Raw genomic sequence first — 17895 nt, 5'->3', positions numbered from 1 at the left:
ATGCATAAAATAATGAGACGAATCAATTGGTATAAAGAAAACACATAGTTGCTTTCAAGAAAAAATATGTAGTTTGCAACATGCAACTGCATACTTTTTTTTAGAACCAATGGCATATTTTCTAAAAAAATCTTTCGTATTCTATGTATTTTTTTAAAGAGATAATTATTTATTATTGACATATATACATATTTGTAAATATCTGTTTTTAAAAATGCATTTGATAATTGTGTGAGTATACTATATTAAGAGAATTCTGTATTTAACTCTACATTTTATTATAACATAAGAAAGTATATTTTCAAAGGAGCTTGTATATGCGTCATATCTTAAATGTAATAAATATTGCTAATATCTTGTCACTCTAAACTCTAAAATTACTTTAGAATGGCAAACCTGAGATAATTTTTATGTTATATTGTTATTTCATAAATTTTTCAATAATCAAGTAACGCAAAAAGATGCACTTGTGAGAAATTTGCAGTAAAATTCTTATTGCGATGCTGGGTTATAAATAATCTGTACACAATATATTACATATTTTTTACATAAAAATTGATTTTTAATTAAAATTATTTATTTACTATAATATGCTCTACTTTTAACATACTTCTAATTAAAGTTATAATGAAAACATGTCTGTTTAAGATTTGTGCTGCTTGAAACTCGTACATGCGCAGTTTTGTTTAATGCTGAGGACGCCGCATCACTGCATATACATTCTCCATTCCCACCACAGCTTCACGCTGAGTTTTGATTACGAAATCGCATAATCGGTAATTTATTATACAACAGTTAATTCTTTAATTAATCGTTAATTCTTTTACACAACAGTTTAAATGACGAAGCAGTGTCTTCGAGACATTGTAATATCGTTTAATCGATAACGCTTGTTACCATGGATAATGCATCTCGACGTTCAGGCTGTTTTTAATCGAGTGAACATATATCTTGAATGTTTAGTTCCTCGTGGCAATTCGCTGTTGTACTTGGTAGAATTTACTCTTTGATATGTTAAAATCAAATTAATTTCCATAACGAAAATATTCTCAAATCGCGACTCAGTACATTAATTTTATAGTGCAAAGTTTTGATTTTGGTTGAAAGTCTACGTTCGAAGAAATGGTGAGGTTGCATGTGAAGAAAGGTGACGAAAGCCAATTTTTATACGACACCCATGTAGAGGCGAATGTGGAGGATGTCATACATGATATAACAGTAATCTACAATGGTCGTCTAAAGATTTCAAGAATCTGTTATGGTAAATGTTATCCTCGATTAAATGCAACAAGATTATTTCAACTATTAGGAGAATTAAACACTTTGAGAATTTTGTATTAATTTTATATATAATATTTTTAAAGAGTCAACCGTATTCTTACATTTCACAAAATAAATATTGCAAGTTTACTTCGCACAGTTTTACAATCGATATTATTGCATTTTTATTATGTAAACTGGATATTTAGTACTATTTATAACAAAGTTATAGAGAGAATGTCAGACAACGCGTGGAAAAATATTATTACATTCTTTTGTAAAATAGATATTCATTATTATTTATAGCAGAGTAATAAAAAATGTCGGACTATGCTTAGAAAATGTCGACAGTTGCAACAGTAACAAGGACAGTTCTTATTGCTTTTTACAAGCTTCAATGACCATCATACAATATTTCTAAATCGCAATAGAAATATTAACAACTCTTTCTCTTTTACAATCAATAGAAATGGAGGAACTGGCTAAGCACGGAACAATGTTACCGCCTGATATCATGGGTCTCACAGACGAGCAGGTTCAGGAACTCAAGCTCAAAGACGAATGGGGCGACAAGTGCGTGCCTATGGGCGGTTGGACTTTTAATAAAGATCAGATTGGTATGTGACATTGATTGTTGATTCTTATTGATAATAACGGATTTTATTATAGATAAAATATCTCACACATGACGTATGATGAAGAATGAAATATAGATTTTTATATCTATATATACTATTTTGCTATTTCAAATTTCTATCATATTTTAAATATCTGTTTGCTACCCAAACAATTTCAACAAAATTTCAAAATTCTTATTATGAAACTATTTTAAGTTTAATATTTTTTAAATATTTTGTGTAACAGTTGTATGACAATATTACAATTATCCTTTGCTATAATTGAACTTTTTGTCTTTATTTTTAAAATGTTTATAAAGCAATTATGAAATTTTACTAAAGATGCAAGTATCTAATTTCTATCTTATTATATGCTCCCATTAAACTCTATAACATACTGGAGAGAGATCTCCATAAGAGCCCATGTGTAGTTTTCGAGCCAAGGAGAGATATAGTAGTAGTGGGATGTCTACTCTTTCCATGTTTACACCGTGTGTTGGAGATGAGACAGATATCCCACATAATATTAAACTGTCTCTTTTCCACAGTGTTCCATCTCCTCTCCTGAAAGGCTCGCTCCGGTATGTTATAGAATTCAACGTATGCGCCCTCTGCGACAGTTGGTATTAAGCCGGTTTTAAGTTGGCTATCTTTTCTTTTTGGCGGTAATTTTTTTGTCTTTAAGATGTGATGTTGAGAGTGTGTCTAATGGCGGTTGTAACAGTGAGAATGTTTGTGCAATAAACGTCAAAGTTCAGTAAATATATCAATGTTTCTTCATCACATTCGATAATATAAGACGATTAATTATAATCGCAACAGCAAGTAAACAGTATTTAAGATTATTTATACATTTTGCATGATACTCTAAATTTTAAACATTTTAAATAAGGTCGCAGAAACGGTAAACAGCCTAACGAAAAAATGCAAGAAGTGTTGAAGAAAACTATCGAGGACGTACGTGCTATGACGTCAAAGGTAATAGCGATTTATTATAATTGTATGTTTTTGAACTTTTGATTCATAAATCTTGCTTATTATTTTGCATGGTTATAGAAATTAGTGCAACAAGAGAAATTGATTACACAAAAGACAGTGCAAGAAGCTCTGGACTTGTTAAGAGGCGCAGTAATGATCGTTTATCCGATGGGACTTCCGCCACACGACGTGATACGTAAAGAGTTTGAGAATACAGAAGATCTCAGTGGTACTCAAGCATCTCTCGAGGTAAATATACATTATAAAAATTGATGGCTTAGTAATTTTTGATTGATATGATTTAGATAAACATTTAAAGGACATTGTAAAAGTGTTTAAGAGAGAGATGTTCTAACTTTTGTTCTAATTCTAATTTTTGTTTTTTCCAACATCCCAAGAACTGGAGACATTCTAATCTATCTGCATTTTTATAAATATTTTTTTTAGATATTTAAAAGATGTTCTATAAATATTTAAATCCTAATCTTTTGTTTTTTAAACTTTTGTGTTCCTTGTAAAAAAAATTAAATACGCTAGAGGTTAGCGACATCTTCATCAAAAAGCATCGACTTGTTGCAGGTAATCGATATACAATTGGCTCAACTGTGGTTTTCTGGAAAAGAGTTATTACCGGGGAAGAAGATGAAGGACTTTCTGGGCAGTAACGAGAAGACCAAGGTGATCGTGAAATTACAAAAGAGAGGATCTGGAAAACCGGCAAGAGAACCGCTGATGTCGGAAGATGAGCGGAAACAATTGATGCTGGACGCCTATCGTCGTCAGGAACAGCTGAAGGTAAGTGCTTTTGCATGCATATCGCTGATCAGGATCTCTGTCCCTGATGATAATTTATCCAACGTAGCTAATGTTTTAATTGTTACTACAAATAAAATGTAATGACAAAGGGGATATATTAATATGTTTTAACTAACTCTGAAAATTTGAACAAATCATAATAGATGATATTAATATTATCAATAGTAATTCAGTAGCAGATCTTGACGCGTTCTGCTTTACCACTAACTGTTTATTCAAAGATCAATAATAAAACATGCAAATTTAGAAAAATGAAAAAAATAGCAAATTTTTATGAATTAAAATTATTTAAAAAGAAAAACTTATACTGTTATACGCAATATATATTTGTAAAGAATTATAAAGTGGATCGATTTGATCACTCAAGAGATATTCCAAAGAGAGAAAGCCTCTAACAATAAGTCGCTCCCATTGATCCACATGTTTAGCATACATGTATATCGATCACATGTGTATCCTCTACACGCCCTATGTATTCGAGAAGTAAGGTAGCTTATTTCAGAAACAGCTCGCAAACTTATTTAAATTGAAGATACAGATCTTTCTTGACACGTTTGACACGATCTTTTTAACGTATTCTTTATTTTTTTTTTATGTGTGCGCAAATTTTTTCTTGTAAAAATAAACGTCGAGCAAATAATTTTATTTTTACTGAATAATCAATTAAATACGTCATTCTGATAGTCTGACAGTTATTTTTTATTAACATATTTCGAACGCAATATCAATTTTAAAATTCAAAAAGCACAGTTTTCATATGCATTGGTTTTTCCATTTATATTAAATAAACATAAAATTTCGAAATTTTTTATTTATATAATTTTGAAATAGCTTTTGCTTATATTTGTCTACATTGATATTAAAAATTACAAATATTTTTAATATACATACATATATATAAAAAAAAAAATTTTTTTTTTATTTTTTAAAATTTAAATTTACAATAAATAATATTTTGAAATTAATAATAGTTATAATTAAATTTAAAATTTAAAATAAATATTTCTTGATAAACAATGATACGTAATATATGTCGCACTAATAAATGTTAATTTAAATTATCATTGGGACAATCACAGACTAACAGGTAGGTGTATTGAACTAGTAGAAGCGTGACCCATTTTCACTTTGTTTTTACTATCGATTAGAATCTTTACGACTCTCCTACGCATTACGAACGCATTCACAAAAAATCAATAATCGATTGAGAAACAATGTTAAAAAATAATCTATTTTATACATTTTATATTTAATCTATGTATTTCTATCATTTTTATGCTCGCGCGCACAAATATCTCTCTTTAGAATAGCAACAGGTATGATTATCTTTTTAAACTATTGACTGCTTGAATAGTCATAGATGACGGCATTTTGCGTAAGCTAAACTGATGAAATTACTGGTCAAAGATTTTTTTGCTTCTTTTCACGTTATTTCTTTGAGCGAAAACCTGATCAAAGTTAATCGAGTGTGGATAATATATGTTGCGGCAAAAATTGGGGCAACGGGAGAAATTGACAGTACAGGAGTAAATCTATCTTAAAATTTCAAAATTGATTTTTTTATATTTATATTATATTGCACGATGGTTTTTAATAAGATTCTTATTTTAAATTTCGAAAAACTGACAGTATTAAATATTTATATAAATCATATTTACATAAGATCGATTATATGGATAAGAATAATGATATTAACAACAATTTTTGTTATTTTTATTGTGTAATATTATTGAACAAATTACTGTTCAAGTTTAATTTACGAAACGTAATTAGTAAATTATTTTTTACTTGGTCTCTACAAAAATTCCATCTGTTTTTCTTGCATATGAGTTAGAGAAATAGCATTATACATGCACTTCAAGCATTTCAATAATTAAATGTTCCGTTAAAGCTATTGATCGCATTGCAGATCGTTAATGGACGGAACAGAAATTAATATTGCTTCTTTAGTTCATGAATTAATTGCTCCTCAGCAATTTGTACCTGCATCCTTTTTTAAAGACAATTTTAATTAATAATAGAAAATATTCTCATTAAGAATCTCATTAAGAATCGTTGTGTTTGCCAACTTGGTACGTGCCACACGGAAAATTGCGTCTATGAATTTTCATGGGGGCTTTGTTCGCTCTCTTGAGAAGCTCGACAGAAAGAGGTCGTGTGTTGCAATGTAATTTGTTCAATTTGTCCAAACGCGCACCCGCCAGTTCCCTAATGTTTTCTTTGCTGGGCAATGAAGATAAAATTCCTATCGCATTGTTGCATCTCAGTAGAATATTTATCGTGACTTTTCGCGTCTTTACATCTCTCATAAAATACAACAGAAAAAAAATTGCAAAATTTTATTCAACAATGAAGATATTTTTTTAGATTCTCTCTGCTTGATTATATAAGAGGAGCATGTTTATTATAACATGATAAATGTGTCCGCTTTCCATGCTCATTATTTTTGCAGAATACTATACCTCGCAGTTACATTAAAAAAAACTGGACTAATTTAATATTCTTTGTATCGTGTATAACAAGTAGATTGATATACCGTTATTCCCAAGCAGTGAATTAATAACGCACAAAGCATATAAATTCTCTTTATCTTCACGGAAGTCCTACCAGTCAAATAATTCCTTGTTGTTTTTTACGATACGATTTGCTCGGGGTTCTGTTTCGTATTACTCGCCGGTTGGTTGTCCTATCACGTAATACGGTCGTCTACACGACATTTCGGTTGAAAGCTTCCATTACACGGTCTCATCTTTATGTTTCAACCCTCCATTATGTCGCCCTTGTCCGCGAATTTTCTGCACCGTGTCGGTGCGTCGTAGAAAACGAGAGGAGACCTTTGGATCTTTGTTGTACTAACTGAATCCCCAATAATCGAATAGAACGATAATCTGATAGTGCGATAATGAGCATGTAATGCCTCTATTGTGAAGAGCTATTCAAATATTGAATGAAGAGCTGCGCGATTGACAGGACGTACTTGATTTCAACTTGCGCTCACGGCAAATGTAGGTCGATGACAATTTAGTTTCGTCTTTTTCTCTCTTTTTTTTCCTTCCTTTTTTATTGACACGATACCGTCATGCGAATGATTTAGGGGGATGACAAAAATTTATAGAATGATAAATTTGAAGAGAAACAAATTACATAATGATTTATTATTTTCTAGATTAGATTTAGATCAGGTATCTAGTTATCATGTTATTAACGTAATGACTTACCTCGAGCGTGCAGGAAAATTGGTTTGCTCTGCGTATAAAAGAATCATATAATGACACAATTATACTAATATTAACAAAATTCTCAAAAAGCAATCTTCATTTCTATAAAGATGTGAATCATAAAGGCACCATAAATGGTTTATTAAATTACTTTCAAAGAAAATTTTTTATCAAGCGCTCTGTAATTCTGTGGAAATTACGGAGAAGTAGAACTGTGTTTATTTCGTCAAGGTCGGGAAATATTCCTCGCCGTAGATTAATTTGCATGGTCGTATTATAAACAGACGGTAGATATGAGAAGCATTTCGTTCTTGCGCAGCAGGACTTTCGAAAGATGCCCTCGATACGAAGTGCTCCGCGACACGCAAAGTCACGATATTATTTTATTACGATTCGACAATGTGCACATCGTACTTTTTGTCGCGTAGAGAATTCCTAAGGGACAAAAAGTTCAATTTATCGTTTCCATTATTCTATTAGAGAGGGAATATTTGATGAAGCTTTTTGTCCGTATCCTTCTTTATATCGCATTTATTTTATCATCGCGCAAACATGCAATGTTTATTATAAATGGTATCCGAGTAATTTTCGAGAGAGCGAATTAATTATATAACATTTTAACGAAAATTAATTGGAATGTGCGACATAAAAGAAGATGCGATAATTTATCCATGAAGAAACTTTATTTAAAAAAAAAGGGATGACATTTTATAGTCGGCACATGTGCATATATGTATCTTTGACACAAAGACATACCACAGAAATATGCTAAAATTTATCTATGCATTACATTAGCTGTAATTTTTCTCATAGATTTGATGAAGATCAGCTCTTTCTTTATTCAGATACATAATTATGTATACAATTGTTTATCACTCGCATACTCATATACTCATATACTTTGCCAACGATGAATCATCATGAATTGTTCCCTTGTAATCATTGTTCTTTGAAAGTTATTTCGAAGATGAATTTGCTGATTAATTCAGTTATTCATTGACCACTTTATCTATTTTACATGGATGGCAAAATATTGTATGTGATTGCATTGCTTTTATATTACGATTATGTAATAATTCTCGATATAACTCTTTTTATAAACAAAAAAAGTACACTAGACAAAAGTTTACAAGTCGGAACATTTAAATTTTTATAACAGAATATAGATAACAGAAATAATTGCGATAGTTTTCAAGAATGAAAGAGATTTCTTGCAAACTTGTGTGTCTTATAGCACTCGTAGATATTAATAGGTACACTTTATTGGCTCCATCGAAAGCGGAAGAAGGCACATAAATACAGTGACATTAGAAAAGTCTTTGTTTCTTGTTTCCCGATTATTTCTAACTACTGTTCTTGCATGTATGTGTATTTACTTGCGTGAGATTATATTTACTTACTGCCTATTTAAAGCCTACAAATATCTTTGCTGAATGTGTGTGTATTATACGTATTAACTTTTCTATAAATAAATTATAATATTGTTCTTTTTAATAATTAAAATTGTGTATAGAAAAATATCAGCTTATCGAACTAAATTGTTATTTTTCTGTAATTTAATTATTTATATCAAATGGTTTATTTACTGATTTCGATAATATATTAAAATTAAAAATGTATTTTGCAACAAATAATTTAAAGTAAAAGACTACTTTACGATGTTGCATTTTTTCAATATTTTCTTATCAAAATTGTTATTTTTTCATTAATACAGCTATATTTACTTCTCAATTTTTTGTATCAGGTTTAAATATTTATCATATGACGGATTATGTTTTGATTTACTTCACACACACACACACACACACGTACATTACACGTGAAACTGGCACGCAAATTGAGGCGGTATCGATTACCGTGAATATAAATGTTTCGTTAAAAGTATATTATACATATATCCATATTTACATGCAAGATACAGATACTTACGCGTAATACGCATCACAAATATAATGTACTGTACAACTAATTACGAATAGGCAGTTGTAATGTTCGGATTCGCGTATCAGCAATAAGGAATCGCATCAAACGTTTCCACTCGCGATATCGGCGATATCTAATTACAGTACTACAGTGTCCAACGATAGAGTAGCACAGTAAACCGATGTAGAAAAAATATAAATGCACGTTCGTTGATGGCCGAAATGGTAATGCGAGCGCTGAGTCGTCATTATTCTACATCTATTTTGTACATCGAACAAAGCTTGTTTATTTTACAGCTTACGGAAAGGTCGCGGTTTTATTGCATAAAAACAAATGTCACTTCTTGCAATGCTGATGAACGCAATGAAATCTTGTATTTCGGCATTTACCTATTTCTCTTGTTTCGTGTTGTCTTCGTTGATTAAGGAATTATCCATCGTTATTTTATTTACACAGTACTTATTGCACGAAAAGAATGTTGTTTAACGCCATCGAATTTTCATCAATATAAATATCATTCGTTCGAACAACGGATGGCATTAAACATATTTTATTACACACACATTTTAATGAAAGTTTCCTTATTATACATATTATTTGGAGGTAAAATCTCAATGCTTAATGCATCGGCAATTGATATCGGTGTCAATCCGTTGGTTTTGCGCGTAAACAAAGTGATAGCGATACATCGAAGGCAACAGTGAGCGTATAAATATATTTGGTTAAAGGTAATAATTATCTTGGACCCCGAATGGGATACTTTCACTGGCAGGGATCACTTTAACTCCATCTCAAGCATTGAGGTCGTATTGATGTCGTAACGATCAATCACATAAATGTCTATTGTTTAAACATTAACTAAAGAGTTTAATTATATACCTCATTTTCCGGAAGACGATGTTAATGTCCGTCTGAGTGTCCAACATCATTCGGGCTTTACTTTCAAGATCTATTTTTTTCCCCGCTAGAGGAATGGATTTATTCAACACGATGATTCTTCATATATCGCTCTTTTCTCCTTAAAAGGAATCCTCATCCATATCGATTAATGGTAGCCTTTCATAACCCAGCGTAGCGCTCATACCAAGCGGCTTGTACTGCTAAAGAGCCATACTTCTCATCTCGTTTTCATTGGCCTGACTCGGAGTGGCGGAGGAAGGAGTCGCCTCGACGAGACCCTCATCCTCGCCCTCGGCCTCTTGACTGTCGACGCAATACCTACATCGCATTTTCGCGTCGTCCCCCACTTGTACCGATCGCGAGATGATGATCAGAGTGATCACGCTGATGATGAAGAGTCCAGTCGGCACGATTATGGCAATCAGCAGCTCTATTCGCGTTTTCTTCAGGTCGAAACGCGCCACCACGAAGAACGAGTCGTTCTGAATAACACGTTTCCGCATAAATAATAATTGCGCGTATCGTAATTTAGTAATATATTTTCCATTTTTCCACGGAAGAATTATTTCAATTTTCCATAAAGATCATCTTGCGTGTCAAGTACAACGCGCTTTACGTTCTTTTCGCGTAAGTGGTATAATAGAAAATTCTTATCGGTAAATAGGATTTCAGAATAGATTGAGCCCATAAAGTCGTTATGCACATTCGTTTAACCTTTCGATGAAAAATTCCTTACCTTGTTGTAATAGCAGGGATATCTGCTCTGTGCGGTCTGATTGTCGCCGTCGCGACCGTGGGTGAGCTGGAATTGTCTGCACTCGCCCCTCAATGTGTTGACGCAACGCTCGAGATTGATGTATAGCCGTGAGCTGTTATAGATCGTCAGTGACTGCTGCGCCGGGACATACGCGTTTGTAGGATCCGCCGGGTACTGCAGGCTCTTCTCGTAGATTTTCAGGAAGCTCGTGAAATTAATGGATGGTTGGGGAACTGTAATCTCGTTTAACAAAGTGCCGTTCACGCAATCCTCCGTGCTGTGAATGTAAACAGAGGCAGTAAACGGCACACCGCGTATCATTGAATTGTCAATCTCATTACATGGAAATGAGCACGGCGGGAAACGTTGCAAATAAAACGTGGAAGGACAATTGTGCTTTTTATTGTACACACATTAATTTAATAATGTGCGGATTTAACGCATTTTTCTAATGAGAAATTAATTGATTCTCTGTCTCTGTAAACAGATTTAGGGATCTCTAGCGCGATTCAATCATGTATCCAATTACTTTGTTCGAGAATTAATTAATTTTATTATAAAAAATGCGTGTCGTTTCTCCATAATCGTTTTCTTAAAAGATAGAGAAGGGTATTTCCATAGCAACCATTGATCCTGTAACTGTAAGTTCGATTCACTCTAATATCTTTTTGCCTCCTTTTCCTTTATCGACACGCTTGTTCTTTCTTATCTTTTGACAGTTTAATAAAATTTCAGTCTCTAAGCTGGAATAACTTGAGAATGATAAATAGTATTGCTCGTCGTAACGGTATTCCATAAATATTGTACGAACGAACTATAACTGTAGTACATACATTAATCAACATTACGCGATGATATAAATATAATAAACGTTAAAAAAATCAAAGAAAAGTTTGATTTACATTGCGATTCTTTGCTTTATAGGCAGAAAATGTCAAGGTCCGAGTTTGATCGATTAATACGTATGCTAACGTTAAGAATTCTTTTGATTGAACAGGATAAAGGTACTTTCCCCTTCCAATCATTCGACAAAGCCTCAGTGCTTCCTGTCTATCAACGGCAATTCAATTTTCCAGATTCTCGCGCCGCATTGAGTCTTCTCATTTTCCACGCTTAAGGCACTTTGATAACTCAAAGATACGATAGGTACATGCAAAGTAACGAATTGAATAGTGGCTGATAGTAAGCCTTTCCGCCTTTCTACGTCGCATCTTAAAAATGGATTCGACAACAGCGCTCATTAAATATAATTATTTGCGATATAGATAAGATATTAGCGTTCTTTCTCTGCAATTAATGGTAACTTTATTTATTTGTTAATGATATTTTTCGATTTGTTCTTGTTTATCTCGCTGATTCATAATTAGGACAGGCAGTTCGGCGTGAAATATAATCTGGAGGCAGGTGCGCGAAAGGAACAGATAATAAATAAAGAGAAGAATGAACTTAAAGGGGAGGCAGTATTCGTCATAAAAAAATTTATTATATTACCATTCATCATTACCTGATGACGTTGCCGTTCCGCTTGACAGCGAAACAGTTGGTGACGATGCTGCCGTTCAGTTCATCCCAGATTTTGACGGGCACGTCCAGTCTAGTGCCAGGCAGGCTACCGTTCGCCCTGTTCAAGGCCATCCCGCGGGAGCATCTGGCGGAGATAATGCTGTCGTCCTGCATTAGGTACACGTTGATGTCGCTCGTGGAGATGCTCGGGCAATATCGGTCGCAACTGAAGGCGTTCTTGATTTTCGTGCATCTGGAGTTGTGACAGCTGAAGAAGCCGTTCAGCTTCATGTTGTCCTTCTCGCTGTCGATGACGACACCGTCCGCCTTGTAGTGGCAGAGCATCAGCTCGCTCATGTTGGAGCAATGCCCGAGGCTGCAGTTGAACACCCCCGTCAACATGCCGCACTCGCTACCGTTGTTGCAATTGTACCTCTTCATATTGCCCAGGTTCACCTGCCGATGTTTTTCGAATTCTTGAGAATCTCATTATTGATCGCGCGTGTCAAATTACACTTCGATATGGCATGAAGCTACGGCAGATAGGAATGCAATTGCGTAATTAGCTTGCAGTTTAATTTGCAATTAGAATTATAATGACAAATTTAATATGAAAAACTTTTTTAATTAAAATCTTAAATTAACTCTTTGTTCGAGAGTACTTAAAAACGAGACATTTATACAATGTCGAGCTTTAATTAATTGAGGTTTTTTTTCATTTCATATTTTTAGCACGCTGATTCTATTCTCCTATTATGCAATCGCTACAGAAGTTAATTAGCATTTATTTTTTGCTCCGATATAACTCTAGAGGGAAAAGGTCTTCTAAATAGAATATACGCAGAATGACGTTATTACATAATTAGGAGAATTACCACTTCGCTGTTTATAGAAGTTTGTCTTGCATTATCAATACGGTCGTAAAAGGGCCCGGTATATATGCTCTTGTTACACACTATATCGCTCCTTCTCATCAACGCCATTAATTAACTCACATTACTTTCGGGTAGTTTCGGTTTTGTTGGCGAAGCATTAATGGTCGGTATACACTACGATGCCATGCGCCTAAATATTCATATCCGTGGGCCACTCCCTCGAGGATAATTCGTATCTATCCACCCTCGCTTGTCGTTAGATTAGAATCATCAATATCAACTATTTTCGTCTGCCTCTTGCGATTCGAAACCTTACGACAGCCCCCGCCGTTAATGAACTTTTTTCGGATCGTGCATTGAATTAAAATCGGCAGAAATTGGAGCGTGATTTTTTTAATTGCATTTCAGTTCCGGATATGGATATATTTGACATTTGCATCACAATATTGTTATAATGCTTTATGGAAAAAGTAGTGTTCATGTCACATTATTTTATCGTAATTAGATTTTATCGTAATTAGATTTTTCAGGATTTGCGCAATAACCGTCCGTAAATAATCTTTTCGATTTGCCAGCATTGTTGATAAAACGTATAGTTGTTGTTTCTGATAACATGTTGCTATTATGATGGCAAAAATTAGCGTTCATATCACTTGCGCCTCCATCCTGTCGTGTCTGATGAACGCTTTTATCAGTACGCTTTCATAATAGATGAAATTTACTAAGTAATTACATTCACCAGCGGTAAAGTAGGTAATACTGTTCGCAAATTGTAGCGAGCGAAGGAGAGGAATTCTTTTTTAAAATTGTAGTGCAGCGTGCGCGTGTGTTTGAGATTCTGCAATAGCAATTTTTTTTCTTTGCAACATTGCGAAAAGTTTACCCTATCACGGGCTGAAGGCATCCTGTTGACTATAATCGATGTCCCTTGATTGATGAACCGTTATATAGAGGGGAAGATATATTTTATGATTCATGAAATAGGGCAGAAATTGTAGCATAGATGAACATGAGATCTGACTTTCTCTTCTTTTTTTGAGAAAATATGATTTTAATATATATGCAATGCTTTTTCGATTTGACTTTATATCAAAAGCATATTAAATTATCTTATTTGTAAGCATATGGCATTATTAATGCTTGCTAATGTCAGGCTTGCTAGAGTCGTAAATGGATACGATATAAATAGGTCTATTTTATACACTTACTTTCTTCCGCAATTATCTCGAGGTTACCGGCATAATGTCAACATTAATGATGAATTGCGCGAAGGGTCAATATTATCGAGGATAAAGTTGAAAAGAGCAAAAAATTGATTTTGAGGAAACGATTTCACGTTGAAGCAACATATCGCGCTTTGAATTCAATATAAGCCGTGAGCGCGGAGAATTTTTAATAATAAAGTAAGCGTTGCCATCGTTTATTCGGACGCAATTTAAACCTTCTGGATCGACGTTTGACGACACAGCAAAGAAATTGGAGTCTACGCTCTGCCTTCGGTAAAAATGTAATATTCCCATGAGATGGAAACCCACGCCCACAAGAGAGTAGTCGTTCGCATGAGAGGTTACGATCGTAGTTGGCTGGAAACGTACCGTGGAATAAAATGATCGGAATCCGAAAGGCAAACGCGCGTCTTCAACTTTCGAGAAGAACTTTCGTATTTCACAGCAAGTTTTCGGAAGATTATGGCAAGTGACTGGTGAAATGTGCGGACAAAGCTCGTCATTGTCTTCCGCGGGAAGATCTGCTAAGGATTCTTAAGCTGATTGCGTAATTACGCGAGGTTATAATGGTTTACGTCTAATGGAAACATGAGCAAGATTGATAAGGCTTTAAATGTATAATATCAGATTCAGTGCACCGCATATGCTTTAATCCGCGGAATTAATTTATCAATAGCCTTTTCTTTCACTTTTATTCGTTTTGAGCGAAACTTTATATTTTGTTTCAAAACAGAACAGATTATTATAGCAAACTAATAATAAAATTAAAGCTTAATTAATTAAATAAATGAATAAATTTAATTTAAAAATTCCTCTCTTTACCGTCATTGTTTCTGATTTCTATAAAAACAAGCGAAACAAGATCCGATATTTGTTACTTTTTATATTCTTGCGAAAGATAGCATTTCCAATACAATTTATATATACATTTTAAGTAAACAATACTATCCGGTATCCTGTATTCGGAAAAAAAGTTACCAATAATTTCTATAGATTCCACATTTTCATTCATATTTTAACAGAGAATATTTTTAAATCTGCAATATATATTTTTTTTATCCGAGAACTTTTAAAATATATTTTGTATTGGAAATACATCTTCACGTTGCTTTATTTAGCGTTGGCTATAATTAAGCTTTCGAGCGGAGGCGAATAGGAAGAAAATAATTATCGGAACTACTCTACGCACCTGAGGGCATGAAATCGTGCTGAACTTGGTGCAATTTTCGAAAACTACGTCGGTGCCATTACGCCTCACAGTCGCGTGAATCTGAGGACAAAAACCGCTGGTCTTTGTCAAGCACCATTCACCGCAGCTTGCCCAACCACAATTGTTCACCATCGTGGCGTTAACGGTTTGGCACATCACCGGTTCCGGCTCGATGCCGATGTGGAAAGCTCTGAAATTAGTTAAGCCGGCGTCATTAACATGCCTTGAATTTCTCAAAGGAACAAGCGGACAATATTCTTCTATTGGTTTTCCTCGGATTATATTTCTGACTTGAATAAAGCACGAATAGTTTTTCTTGAATAACGTTGAACAACGCAAAGATTTCGCAAGATTTTGCAAGGATTTTGCAAGAATTTCGCAGACAAATAAATTTCTTAGACTGAGGTGAAAATCGTTATAGTCTGTTAATTAAATACATCACGATAAAAACAAAATTAATATTTCGTTAAAAAAAATATAAATGTTTAACGTAATTATATAATTCTTGTTTATATATATATTTACCTGTAGGACGGCGCGTAAATCGCTACGCCGAGATAAACCAAAGCCACGCAACTGATGACAAAGGTGAACTGGAAGAAGCATATGCTACCGCAAATTCTGCGATCTTGTTCTGGTATCAAGCGGCGCTTCTGTTTTCGTCCCATTGTGTGACACTTTGCAATCTAGACCTTTCTTCAACACCTGCCTTCTCTTGCTTTTTTTTCAATTTAGAACAATTTTAATTTCACACCAGTCACAAATTTTAATTTCACACCAGTCACAATCTTGTAGGCGAGCGATTCTGGAGATAATAATCAAATAGCAAATTTACTGAAGAATTATTTCGTTCGTTGAAGTTTGATAAACTCCTCTGTTGATTGTGTCATTCGAAAATTAATTCTCTTCGAATCGACAATCCTGCTTTAAAAACATAAATTCAGATAATGTATATTATATTTTCTTTCTATATTAGAGTACAAGAGGTAAAAAGGCGACTTGATGTCGACGTTTCATTACTGTCATGGAACCGGTGACTATAGCCAGCTTCATAAAAATTTAATCACCGTTTCGCACGAGAAAATAACAAACTGCAGGGATCAGTGGACTGCTCTCGAATCGATCGCTCGCAACAGCTTTTTACCCTTGTCACATTCGCCGAAATATATTCTCTACACGTGTACAGACGAAATATTTCGTTCCGAACCCTCGTTTGCTTTCCATATATTATTTTTATTTGAGGAATAAAAGTCCGCGAAGTCGGTCGATGGGTGCGTGTGTATGTGTCACAAGTGCCATCGATTAAATGATTTTGCTATAGTTACCATCCTCTATAGGCACGAATACGCGTCATGACGCATGATCGTCACATTCATCGAAAAGCGCAAAATGATTCTTGGCCTTCAAGTCTTATTTTTCATTTCTCTTGCGTTGAAAATTGACGTGTAAAAGTAGCACTCGATTCTTAATCGATTCACTTTAATTTTAATGAACGATTTATGTACCGTTTCTTTCACAAACTTCGTTTTTCTTCTTCGAACTTAATTAATATTGATTAATGTCAGCACTTTGTGATACGTCAACGATTCGCCGTAACATCTAAGTACACGAACATGTGACTCAGCGGACACGTGATTCATAATTCTGTTTAACTGCGGCGAATCGCCCCATTTTTTCACTGAGATGACTCGTGTCGATTCAAACAGATCAGACCGTTCAGTGCAGACGAGGCGTGCAAAAGAGGCCTTTTTCTTTATTTGCGCGACGGGCGACTCTCCCTTGCTGTTCTTTCGCTAAATGCGTTCGATCTGCCCGATGCACTTAGGGCAATTACCATGTGTTAACTTCATTAGCCGTGTAGTTGTGAGCAGATGCTCTACATAGGATAGCATAGAATTAGATGCTGGTAATCCCATTACCGCGACACTGTCGAGCGGGCGTTAAACGACCGCTTGAAAAAGCGCTATTGATCCGGATTTCCGCCATCGCCATCAAAAATTGTTCATTGAAATTTCATTTCTGCCGTTCTTCACGTCGTTGCTGATGTACGCTGACTCGCAGCTAAAACCAATATACATTTTAAGCACCGATAGAGAATTTAATTGGCGGAAAGCAGCTTGTTGCGCACAATTCTCTTTGAAGTAATTAGGGCAACGGCCATATTATTGTGCAAACGGAGAGCGCGAAGTACGCGTGTTTTTTTTCATGCGAAGAAAATCGATCTCGATGCGAGGAGAGACGCTTTTCTGGAGGACACCCACGATAGTGCGATGAAGTCCCTAATGGTTGTTCCACTTGCGGTAACCTTGGACTGAGCGATTATCTTGCCGATAATACCACTGGGATTCTCGTTCTCAGAACGCCGTTTCCACAGACGTGCTATTTCGCCGTGTTCGTCATCGTTGGGAATGACAAATAGAGCCGATAATTTTCGTTCTTTTTCTATAACGTTGATTATAGTTTCTTTCTATTTCTATTTTAATAAAAGTATTGATATCAGATTAGGCTCGATTAGGCTCTTGCAAAATTTTTTTTTTTTTTTGTAAACTTGAAACTTCGGCAAAAATTATTAACTTCTTCTGAAAATTATACGAGTTTTATAATGTTTTGTA

General features: G+C 34.3%; 2 protein-coding genes across 2 annotated transcripts in view; one reads left to right on the top strand and one right to left on the bottom strand.

Annotated features, from left to right (window-relative positions):
* Positions 1–902: 902 nt before the first annotated feature.
* The window catches only part of LOC105667747 (cilia- and flagella-associated protein 298), a 52258-nt gene continuing 35265 nt past the window's right edge, over positions 903–17895 (top strand). The window contains exons 1-5 of the mRNA XM_012359737.2: positions 903–1261; positions 1728–1877; positions 2770–2855; positions 2934–3104; positions 3435–3650. Of these exons, the coding sequence (XP_012215160.1) occupies positions 1123–1261; positions 1728–1877; positions 2770–2855; positions 2934–3104; positions 3435–3650 (762 nt within the window). The 5' untranslated portion in view covers positions 903–1122. The remainder of the gene's footprint in view (positions 1262–1727; positions 1878–2769; positions 2856–2933; positions 3105–3434; positions 3651–17895) is intronic.
* Teh4 (tipE homolog 4) lies at positions 7554–16122 on the bottom strand. The gene is made up of 5 exons (XM_012359739.2): positions 15809–16122; positions 15263–15473; positions 11974–12428; positions 10449–10746; positions 7554–10194 (listed from the first exon to the last, which is right to left on the bottom strand). Exons 1-5 carry the CDS (start codon positions 15949–15951, stop codon positions 9913–9915), a joined length of 1389 nt encoding a protein of 462 aa, XP_012215162.2. The 5' UTR covers positions 15952–16122; the 3' UTR covers positions 7554–9912.

This window comes from Linepithema humile, chromosome 2 (assembly GCF_040581485.1).
Source record: "Linepithema humile isolate Giens D197 chromosome 2, Lhum_UNIL_v1.0, whole genome shotgun sequence".
NCBI lineage: Eukaryota > Metazoa > Arthropoda > Insecta > Hymenoptera > Formicidae > Linepithema > Linepithema humile.
Note: the sequence above shows the minus strand (reverse complement) of the source record. Positions and strands in the feature narration are given on the sequence as shown.

Excerpts from the sequence above, each read along its gene's own strand:
- Teh4 (XM_012359739.2), bottom strand. The coding sequence starts at position 15,951 with ATGGGACGAAAACAGAAGCGCCGCTTGATACCAGAACAAGATCGCAGA. Across the intron at positions 15,474-15,808 it reads ATTTACGCGCCGTCCTACAG|AGCTTTCCACATCGGCATCG; the intron begins GTAAATATATAT and ends AACTAATTTCAG. Across the intron at positions 12,429-15,262 it reads GCACGATTTCATGCCCTCAG|GTGAACCTGGGCAATATGAA; the intron begins GTGCGTAGAGTA and ends AAACATCGGCAG.